Here is a 12,191-nt window from a genome sequence, read left to right as displayed (position 1 = left end):
CATGTAATACGCGAATTCAAAATTAATCGAATCTCAACATAAATACTGAACACAGAACGAAAAACGTTCTTAAAAAGGGATTGAAAGAAGAGTCTAATAGCAAAAAGAAACAAAAATCAAACAATGTGAGATATTTTTATATTTAGGTCAAAAAACTTGTTTGGAGTACTATTATTACATAATAATAATAATAATAATAATAGAATATTATTAATAATAATAATAGTGGGGTTATTTTCTTGGTGGTGGAGGAGGCGCAGGAGTGAAAAGTTGCATAAAAATGTGGCATTTATAAAGTTGAAAGGGATGCTATATTATGGCTTTTTTCATGATGAAGGCAACGGCATTATTTTCCAACATTGGTAAAAAAAAAAAACTTGAATCAAGGGGTAGTTGTAAATAAATTTAATAATTGAAGTTAAATAAACGAACCTTTATTTAGTGTACTATCTTATATATCTTGACCACAAAGGAGTTGCTTTGTAGAATGTATTAGAGAAAATAATACATATATTAGCCTTGATATTATTTGATATCTTGTTTGGTCATGTTTTTCAATGTATATATTAGTTATACATCATATTAGTGAAATTACAGATTACAAATTACAATTAAAAAAAATAATCTGTTCCGGCTTAATATACTAGATCAAATTATGAATAATAAATAATTTCAACGTTACTAATAGATACTATAGTTAATATTATTTTTATACATTCTAAAAACGATCCGAAAGCATATTTCATTATGACATTATTTGGATCCTATATATTTGTAATTGGCTATGTGAACAAAATGCTTAAGTCAAAACATGACAGATATGAGTTGAAATAAAATCATTCAAGTGAATAACAAGTTGTGTATTATGAAATAAAGATATAATAGATAAGAAAAAGAGACAAAGAGTTGAAGACAAATTTATATTGAAAGTGAAAATTAATTTATTGTAGTCAACTGGTACTAGTTTTCAGAGATTTAATAATGAACATAAAAAAAATATTTGAAAAAAAGAAGAAGATTATTTAGAAGTTGAAATTGCGTTTTGAATATACATTTAATCACTGATAAATTCAAAATGTTATCTATAGATTTACGAGAATCTATTAACAGTTGCATAAACTCTACATATATATAGTCACAAAATATCTATAGATATTTAACTATGAATATATTCACTATATATTACTTCAAATTATTATAAAAATTAATAAACTTTAAATCTAGATCTGCTTCTACATCTAACTTGAAAAAAAAGTACTAAAAAGTTTTGAAAGTGGGAAAAAGAAAAATTCACTTTTTCTAAGCTCATCTTAAAAGAATAATAGTTTAAAAATAATTTAAAGCTCATATATAATTAACCATACATTATTTTGAAAAGAAAAATCAGAAAAACAAAAATCATGTCAAAATGAGATTTAATAATGACAAAAGAAATCATTTTAAAATTTATAATCTTAAAAGTTTCATAATATTTGCGTGTATATAATTTTTTTTTAACTTATAAACTGAAATATACCATTGTATTTGTATAACTATTAAATCTTCTCATTAAAAAATAAAAATAAAAATTGTGTCATTTTAAAAAAAGATTAATAAAAAAAATATAGTATCTAAAATAAAACGAAAAAAAAATACATCATGAGAGCTTTGGACATATGTTTTTGACTTATTCAAATGTATCACTAAAATCCCAAATAAGAAAAAATCCATAAAATACAAACAAATTTTGCGTCAGAAAGTGTTGTAAAAAGCAATTTTGAACAATTTGTTTTTTTTCTTATCATCATAATTCTAATTGGCGTACACGTTTGGAATTCCGAAAGTGTATGAACTCGTCCCTCTATCTTTCTCTACGACTTAAATATTTGGCTTTGTTTATAATAATAGAGTTCGAACTGGTGACCTACGTCACACATATCACGTGTACTGTCCCTACGACCGAATGTAAAAGGTCAAGTGAGCAAATAGTTGATTTCAAAACCGATATTTAAGACGTGAATGAAGTATATACGTTGTTGTAAGATTTGTTGTTTTAGAATAAACTTCAAATTTACGGAAATGAAGTTACAAACTTGAATACGACTCTGAAGTTAGGTTTTGTGCAAGAAATTTTTTAATATTTTGTCTGAAGTTTGATTTGACAATCACGCGCTTATGAGTTTTGATAAATCATTTCATTTCAATTTTTTTGTTTTTTAGTTCTATTTTACCGCTTATGAGTTTTGATAAATCATTTCATTTCAATTTTTTTTGTTTTTTAGTTCTATTTTACTCATGATATCTCATTCATTTCACCTAATGGTACCTCAATTTAATTTATTCCTTTTCAATCTGAAATTAATTAAAATTAAATAGAAATTTAAAGAGATTTACAAAATCACGAGTATTTTTACTTAAATACTTGACTTTGTTTGTAATAGAGGTGAACTCGTAACATATGTTCCATAAATCACGTGTAACGTCTTTACTATCGAATCAAAGTCCTAATTGTAAGGGCGAAGCTAGCATGAAAAATACGATTTAACTTTGATTCAAATCCTGTATATTTCTCGAAAAATCCATCACATATTTTGCTTCTTCTTTTGATAACGTGTGTGTCTCTGTAGGTATTCTGATCTTAACACTCATGTCCTACTACTTTGTAGTTTATACTACCTTTTTCTTTTCGCTTTAAATTTCTTTTTTAAATTGATTTTTTACTTAGTATCCGTTATCCACATTTGAATTCAATTAATTCGAACGTCGAAAAGTCCCACATTTAGATTCAAAAATTGTGACTTCTCATTAAAAATGAAAAAATGTTTACCACTCCATGACAAACCCTTACGAATACATTTTACATTGTGTATATACAACTAGAAGAAACTAAGATAATTGTATATGATATACACATTGCCTAATGTACCCAAATTGGGACATTTAAATTGGTCCAAACATAAAAATGAAATAATAATAGTAATATTAATCCAACTTTGTACCTTTAAGCTTTAGGGCATACTATATATGAGATTATTGTTTCTGTTAATTGATTATAATTAGAATGATTTCATTACCTAATATAAAACACACACAACAAAGGATTAGCCCCCATAGTATCACTCACTTATTACTATGATTGCACGCAATTATTCATAAGAGTATTCTATCGTCACAAGTACTAAATTATTCCACATCAAACTCACTATTTACTATGGTTGCACACACCTAGATTATTCATAAAAATATCTGCTACCTTCTACCGTCACAAGTACTAAATTATTCCACATACAAAAAAAATTCGAAAGTGGTATTCAAGATTAGTTGTGTACACCTCAACTATTTTACCATAGTACTTGTTCCTCCCACCAATACAAATACCAAATAATTACTAAGCGTCCACTCTTTAACAATAATAAACTAATAGTTAAACATGTTATTTTGTTCATTATAAGGTTCATAATTTTGTAAAATTGTAAAACTTCGTATGAATTTCAGTTTCATGTTTGGAAAGTTAAATGACAATTCTGTAACAAGAGTAGTTCTGGAGGAAATCTATTTTCATCTAATTTACTATCAAAAGTACAATACTTCACAAGATTATCCACAAATTTTATATAGGAGACATTTTGTAAGATGGATCAAGTATTATTCCGGTTCAACCAAAAAACTGAATGAATTACTGCTCTTTCAGCATTAAGCTATCGAATCCAAATTGAATAAATTGGCATATAAATTCAAAGACGACGATTCTTTAAGCAATCTGTGGTTTGATACAACAGAAACAAAACATAGGCAGTCACTAGCTAGCATCATCCCAGTGAATCTTGGCCAAACAAGAAACACCAAGCTAATGCGCTCCGCTAAGTATCTTCTAAACTTACTATACTGGGAGACAGAGAGAGAGAGAGAGACGATTCCTCTACCAGTGCCAAATGAGTTATAAACAGGACGAGGGAAGCTCTAACTCATTGACATTAGCTTTGGACCATTATCTGGCATGCCCATTCCAGCAGCTAAGTCGGCATCAAGTTGGGTGTGCGGTTTAGGGCCCATCATTATTTTCACACTGCATAAACAAAAGTACAAAACTATTCAGACTACCAACTATAATCACTAAAGCCACAGATTCACAATTCATAAGTCAAATTTGTATGCTTGGAGCCTATACACTTCAAATTGGATGCTTCTAGCAGAAAATCTAATTTATTTACGGCCAAAACAAATTGAATATGTAGTTCCCGACCATCTCAGTTTACAACTTATAAAGTGTGTCGCATTTTCAAGTTGTAACACCTATGTTTCTGTTACATTAACGTTTTAAGTTGTACCTCTGAAACAAAATCCTCCAATTTACCATGTGAGACATGTTGAATTATCCAAGAAATCCCTACTAGGACAATGCAAAGGAAATAGAGAAGCTGATAGACGAATAAAACACAATTTGTATGTTCAAGACTTCACACATTCATTAGCACCAGTTCTCTTTTCACCATTCACTTGCAAAAAGCTAATCTATTCCTTCACCCTGTCCTTGCAAGTGTGTAAGACTGCAGAGGCTCTACAATGTATATGACCTCTATTAGCATTTGTTGCCCCAATGCAGTCAAAACAACCAGGCTAGAATAAAAAGGCAACTTGCAAAGAACACTAAGCAAATACTGCTGCCAAATTCACTACTCGAAGTTATTCTATAATGCAAAACAGAATAACACTATTCTTCTTCAATCTTTGAAACTAACACACATTGAACTCTCTAGAGAATCAGCTGGTACTATTTGTTGGCAAAATGGTTTAACAGCAAATTATCAGGTATGTGATACTGTGTAGTACAAGCAGATGAGATGGTCTTCAGTCTTCAATACACAACCCTAAAAGCACATCTCCTATGGTCCTCGACCCCTAAACTTCATGGTCCTGGTTAGTTGGACCACTGACCTATATCTGTCCAGAAAATTTGATGGCAAAAATGCAAGAATCAAGATGGTCCAGGACCATGTTTCCTTTGAAAGCTTTGAGCTTGTTTAGTTGTTGCCAGGCATGCTTTCCACCCTTCCCCAGTTTGTCAGTTCAAAATAAATTTTAGAGAAGGTTGTCTCTACTCCTAATGGACTCTGTGGGACATTATAATTTGCATTCTACTGTTTGTTATACTATAATAAGGAATGCTATGATAGACAGACAAAAGCGCTATAATATATTCCCGCTCTCTAAGAAGCTCCAAATTTGCTAAGGAATTGGTTGAATTTTATCGAAACGTACTTCTTTCCTCCCTCCCTTGGTCAAGGTATCTGGAAACACATCAAGGCGATGTCGGATTTCTTTCAAGAAAACTCAACAATAAAAGGGGGCTGGTAGGAAAACAAGTTTTTGGTCTGAAAAGGCATGGTTCTTTCTGAATTTATACAGTTTCACAACATGCAAAACAATTGTACTTTTTTTAATAGACAGGATATGGCTGTCTTATCAACTTTCAGAAGGAATCAAAATAATTGGGAAATGGATAGCAACCTAAGTTGATTGGACTCTTTGGAAGCTCTCCTCCAGCTTCTTCCATATCTGATTGTCTCATTCAGAAGGTCACCCAAAGACAATTGGATAGGTACCGATGTTGATTGGATAGCTCATTACTACAACTTGAATGGTCTCCTTCTGGATATAACTATCCCAGGATCACCTTTTGTTGGTGTCTTAATAACAAAAGTTACTCCTTACCGATCAAAATAAAGAGGGTCTACTTCCTATTACAATGTTTGGGGCATGTCGGTCCAACTTCGTATTCTCTTAAGGATAATGATGTCTTATACTGAAGGAATATCACTAGGCATCAGTTCTTTTTTGCAACGATGGATTCAGGCCAGTTTGAAAGCACCTCAACTGTTTCATCAAGCATCTACTACCACCACCAACCCGCACAAATACTGGGTAACTTTGCCACCAAAGCCTAGGCAGATGGAATGGTATCACCCAAACAATTTTTGTTTCTACTGGAATTTAAAGGACTTGCATTGCTTTTACTCAATTCATTGATTGCTATGCCACAGCCTTAGGACGCCTACATCTAACTGAAAGTCTGAAACACCTTTTAGCAACTAATCCTTCTGAAGTCCATAAGTTTGCCTTCAACTACAGTACCCTCACTAGTCTCTAGACAAAATACAATTACTTTGTCTCCTACAAATAGCTTTTTATAAGCAAGTCAAGGAAATCAAATCCAAGCAAATCATCAATTCTCAGCATTTAAGCTTCATTACCTCGCAGTAATAATCAGAAGAAACTATCCTCACCTAACTTCAATCTATTCACACAAATTCATCCCATAACAAATCAATAATTGCTTGTTGTTTCATCTGCTTCAATTACTGTGTTATTTGATGTTGCTACTATTCTTTCCTACTTCATTTTTAGCATGACTTCTTCACTACTGTATTTCCTTTCAATACTTGTTATTATGCTTTACTTGAACCTGGAATCCATCGGGAAAAAACCTCTCTGCCTTCACAAGGCAGGAGCAAGTATGAGTATGCACTGCCCTCCCCAGACCCCACCTGTGAGATTATAGTGGGTTTGGTGTTGTTGCAGTAAGAAATCAATAATTACCTCAACAACTACACAAAAAAAAAGTATTTTTTTCTCCAATTATTTAACAATTAAGCTAAAATCAATCAACATCTTACCGCTTCCTGTGCTTCTTCGTCTTGAAATGCTCATCCCTCACAGAAACATTTGCAAAATATCGACTAAACACACACACACAAAAAGAAGAAGTCATTTTTTATAAATTAAAAACAAAACCAAACTTCATGAAAATTAAAGCAGCGAAGTTTATCTTACTCGCAGTGCATGCAGTAGTATTGACCCATTCCGGGAAGATCTTCGTCGACGGGCAACTCTTTCCGTTGCTCCTCCGGCTTTAACAGATCATCGTAAACAGCATCGTCTCCTTTAACAAGGAATTTTGTACGGCGAAATTGCTTGTGAGAGTATCTACGCTTCTTCACGCTCCTGTGTGGACACTTTCCTCCCATTTTTTCTCTCTGCGAATTAGGGTTTTTTCCGATTGGATTGGGAATTTTTTTTTTGAAACCCTAGATTGTCTATTTCTAAGGGGATAATTTATCTATATATACTTCTATACTGGACGGCGTCGCTTTGGTCGTGGTCTTGCTTAGATTATTATTATTGAAATTTATTATTATTATTTTAATAAAATATTTAGAAGTCGTTTGGTTATTGGTTAGAGTCGTGTACAAAAAATTGCATAATTTTATACATTATTATTTGATTATAAAAATGATAAAAGGATAATCCTCACATAAAGCCTAGCATAAGTATAATATTTGGTTGCCTTTTTTCTCTCTCTTTATATAAGGTATACTATTGTTAATACAATATTTGGATTATATTTTTTTTTCTTCGTATAATTAATTTATACATAAGCTATTGGTCTTTTAAGAAAATTGACTTACATATAATGTATATTAATCTATAACATGTATAATAAACTCTCCAAATTTGTTAACTTATATATATATACTTAACATCGGAGCCCGTGCTAGCACGGGCCCAATATGTATCATTTTTTGTTTCAATTTATATGATAAAGACAACATAAAAGAGTTAATCAAACTTTAATATTAATTTAAAATAGTTTAAATTTTTAATTATTGTTAACTATGGTAAAAAAATTTTTATGTCTTTTAACATTCTAAATTGCTAATTATTGTTATATGATTTGTAATATCTTTTATGCAATTTTGAAATAATAAAGGTTATTTCTTCTTTCACAATTTATGTGGTACTAATAAAATTTAGAGATTCAATCAATTTTTTTGTCTTTAAAATATTCTATTGTTAATTACTGTAAATTATTGTACTTTCTAAGTAATTTTTAAATAATATATTTTATTTCATTTGTCCAATTTATGTGTCACCGATAAAATTTGAAGAGTTAATCAGATCTTTTACATATTTTTATATCTTTTGAATATCTAAGTAAATAATTATTGTGATTTATAATATTTTATACAATTATTTTAAAAAAAATTAAACAACAAACAAAACGAATTCATCATAGGATAATTACCAAAGCATCCTTGAATACATCAATAATGGGTCCCACTTTTTATTTAAAAAAATATGCATATTGGGAGGATATTTTTGTCCAAAGTGTAAATAAAATAAGTATAAAGCATTAAAGTCTTTTAAAATTTTAAATTTTAAATTGTTAATTCTTATTGTATGATTTGTAATACTTTTACGTCATTTTCAAATAATAGAGGTCATTTCTTCTTTCTCAATTTATGTAGTACTAAATTTTTTTTGATATTCAATCAATTTTTTTTGTCTTTGAAATATTTCTAACTGTTAATTACTATAATTTATAGTACTTTCTAAGAAATTTTCAAATAATATATATTATTTCATTTGTCCCAATTTATGTGTCACCGGTAAATTTTGAAAAGTCAATCAAATCTTTTATATATTTTTATATCTTTTAAATATTTAAGTAATTAATTATCGTGATTCATAATATTTTAAACAATTATTTAGTATAGTAGGAAATTTAAAAGAAACAAACAAAACGAATTCATCATAGGAAATTACCAAAGCATCCTTCAATACATCAATAATGGGTCCGACTTTTTATTTTTAAGAAATTACACATTCGAAGGATATTTTTGTTCAAAGTGGAAATATTGTGTAAAAAATGTGTATTTATAGTGATTTTGAATGTTTTGTGGGGTAATAGGACGCACGCAAAGTTAAGGTGTCTTTTTGAAAATCTGGGACAACTTCAAGTATCACTTAATGTTTTTTCTCAAAATCTAATTTACTTTCGTAAACTATGTGTCAGATCAAAATCAGATTAACAAATTCAAATGGAATGAGTAATAAATAGCTCATACAATGACATATTTATTATTTAACTAAATAATAAATATGTAACTAAAAATCTTGTTAGCTTTTGGTTGAAAGCTAACAAGATAGTTACAATTAACTAAAAATTTTGTTAGCTTTTGATTGAAAACTAACAAGATAGTTATAATGATAGTTACATTGTGGCTTATTATATATAACTAGATAATGGTGCCCGTGCTATGCACGGGCCCAATAATATAAATGGTATATTTTGGGGCTAATAACCGAATTTTTGAAGCGATTGTTTGCGTGAATAAAGGAATAAGTTTTTTTTTATCACAAACCTGTACTTTGTTTGACGCTATTTAAGGCATAATAAGACTACCCACATACAACATTTTTGAAATATTTTATGTTGTCAATTATCATGATTTATAGTATTTTTACGATAGATTCACTTCAAGAATCAGTGGAATTTTTTGTATTTTTTTTCAAAACATATTTTATGTTGTCAATTATCATGATTTATAGTATTTTTACGCAATTTTTAAATATAAAAAAAATAAGACAAATAAATTAAACTGGACCCAATATATGTTATTTTTGTTGTCTCAATTTATGTGACACAAATGAAATTTGGACAGTCATCCAAATTTTCAATTTTTTTTTTTAAATGTTTGAAGTTATTAATTATTGTGATTTATAATATTTTTATGTAACTTTGAAATAATGTACATTACTGGTCACTTTGTCCTAATTTATGTGATATGGATAAAATTACAAAATTAACCCTTTTAAAATGTCTTTCAGATATTTTAAGTTGTTAATTATTATTATTTATAATACTTTTTTGGTAATATTAAAATGATATGTGTTATTTTTTCTGTCCCAATATATGTGAGCCTGATAAAATTCTGAGAGTCAACCTATGTTATTAGATAGCTTTTAAATATTTTAAATTGGTAATTATTGTAATTTTTAATGCTTTTTAAGTCATTTGTAAATGATATATGTTGCTTCCTTGATTGAGACTTTTCCATCTGTGAGATATATATATATATATATATATATTCTATATTATTTTAAAAGGGAGTTTATGCCCAAGTTCTACTATATAATAAATATAATATATAATATTCAAGAAAGTCCCAATCTTGAATATTATATATTATACTTGGGTATAAACATCCTTTTAAAAGTCCCACAAGTATAATATATAGTATTCAAGATTGAGAAAAGTCCTAATCTTGAATATTATATATTATACTTGGGCCTAAACTCTCTTTTATAATATAGTAGAATATATATATATATATATGAAGTTGTTGGAGGCTAGAGGCGTACATGCAACTTATATTTGGGAGATTAAAGACATACATGAAGGAGCCGAAACTTGGAGAAGGCTCAAAAAGACTCAAAACAATTTTCAATCCCTATTGGGTTTCAACACATAAAAATTCTTAGCCTATATTTTTTTTCTTTGTGGTGGATGTACAGATGTTGCATATCCAAAAGGAGATGCTATGATGTATGTATTTACATATGATATAATATTAATTAACGAAATGCGTGGCGGAATTAATGATATGTTGAAGGTTTAAAGATAAATTATGGAGTTTAAAGTGTTCAAGTTGAACATAACTCACATGAAATATGAAAGTGAGGATTTTGACATATAACTTATATCCACACAATGAGGAAGTTTCAAGTATCTCATGTTACTTGTTAGTAATTCAAGAAAATGAGGAGATTAGTGGTGTTATATATTACACGTCATATTAGAACGAGTGGATGAAATGGAGGCTCGCATATGATGGATTGTGATAAGAATGTTCACCATTACTCAAAGGTAAGTTTTGTAAAGTGATTGTTTAACCAACTATGTTGTATATGACAGAATATTGGTCAGTCAAGAACTCACACATCCAGAAAATAAAAATAGAAAATTTAAAGATAATAAGATGGATGTGTGCACATATTGTAAGAGAGAGAAATATTAAAAAGAAGTTATTCAAGATAAGTTGGAAGTAATCTTCATAGTGGACAAGATGATGGAGGTGGACTGAGATGGTTAGGACGCGAGAAGAGGAGATGCACATGAGTTGCCTAGCAAGTAGGTTTGAGAGGTTGCCTATTGTGTAGTGCCGGAGCCAGAATTTTTATTAGGGGTGTCAAAATATAAAGTAAAAATATATAATCGTTGCTATAAAGATAGAACACACAACCTCAAGTAGTTTTTGCAACCCCTTAATTAACCACTACACTAAACCTTCAACTTATACATATATATATATTAAACTAAATTTTTACCTATATATACAATGTAATTTTTCAACGAAGGGATATCGCTTGACACCCTTGCTCTAGGGTAGCTCCTCCCCTGCTATTGTGGGTACGAAGAGAGGTAGACAGACCGAAACAATATTAAGGAGAAGTGACTAGATACGACATAATACATACAGAACTTATCAAAGAATACATGATCCTAAAAAAAGAATATGAAAATCGATAATTAAAATAGAAACTTAGTAGGTAGTCAAGCACCGTTTTCCTTATCCTTGTTCTTATTACACATCCAACAATCTCCTTGTGCGAGATTATTCGATTTTGTTATTATTATACATACTGTTTTCTTTGCTTTAGATACTGTATTACTTATTGTTGCAATTATTCTCTTTCTCCTTTGTTTTTACCTAACTTTTTTACTATTATATTTTATTTCTGTACTTATTTTTTATATATATTTTACTTGAGTTGTAGATCTATTAAAAATAACATTTTTATCTTTATAATATAGAAGCAAGGTTACGTATACACTATTTTCTTCAAACCTCACTTAAAAAATCACACTAAATATATTATTACGATATATTTGAAATCGTCTGATTGCTAGTTAAACTTATTATGGTAAAAAATTCTTACCTTATATATTTTAAACTCAATAAATAAATACTATTGAGCTGGTCCTGTGTGCATTATTTAGGATAAGGAAGAAAATCTATTGAAAATAACACTTCAATATTAGGGTTTCCATACACTTGACAAGTGCATGGCTAAGGATAGCACATCATCTCTTCACATACCTCTCAACACGGTTGGTATAAAAATCGATTTAAATTGATAAAATAAAATCGATTTTATTTGAGTTTGATTTAGTTTGATTTTAGATTTTTGAAAACTGATAGTATTTGGTTTGGTTATGATTTTATTCGAAAAAAACAAAGAAATAACCGAACCGATGAATTATATACATATATTTTATTAATATACATACTTAATATATTATTTTTATAAACAATTTTAAAGATCTTATACATATTTTTATTAAAATTTCTTTATAATTTACTTATTAA

General features: G+C 29.1%; 2 protein-coding genes across 2 annotated transcripts in view; both read right to left on the bottom strand.

Moving 5' to 3' along the window:
* Nucleotides 1-12,191, bottom strand: part of LOC125826478 (uncharacterized) — a 272,616-nt gene that overhangs the window by 175,419 nt on the left and 85,006 nt on the right. The window lies entirely within an intron of this gene.
* On the bottom strand, nt 3,711-7,073 carry LOC125826453 (uncharacterized). Its single transcript, XM_049505787.1, has 3 exons — nt 6,811-7,073; nt 6,654-6,716; nt 3,711-4,045 (listed from the first exon to the last, which is right to left on the bottom strand). Exons 1-3 carry the CDS (start codon nt 7,002-7,004, stop codon nt 3,940-3,942), a joined length of 363 nt encoding a protein of 120 aa, XP_049361744.1. The 5' UTR covers nt 7,005-7,073; the 3' UTR covers nt 3,711-3,939.

Source organism: Solanum verrucosum, unplaced genomic scaffold (genome assembly GCF_900185275.1).
Source record: "Solanum verrucosum unplaced genomic scaffold, falcon-dt-bn FXZP01000125.1, whole genome shotgun sequence".
NCBI lineage: Eukaryota > Viridiplantae > Streptophyta > Magnoliopsida > Solanales > Solanaceae > Solanum > Solanum verrucosum.
Note: the sequence above shows the minus strand (reverse complement) of the source record. Positions and strands in the feature narration are given on the sequence as shown.

What these genes read in the sequence shown, in the direction of transcription:
- LOC125826453 (XM_049505787.1), bottom strand. Translation starts at nt 7,004, where the DNA reads ATGGGAGGAAAGTGTCCACACAGGAGCGTGAAGAAGCGTAGATACTCT. An exon ending in TACTACTGCATGCACTGCGA is followed by an intron (nt 6,717 to 6,810) that starts GTAAGATAAACT and finishes GTGTGTGTTTAG; the next exon opens with TCGATATTTTGCAAATGTTT. An exon ending in ACGAAGAAGCACAGGAAGCG is followed by an intron (nt 4,046 to 6,653) that starts GTAAGATGTTGA and finishes TTGTTTATGCAG; the next exon opens with TGTGAAAATAATGATGGGCC.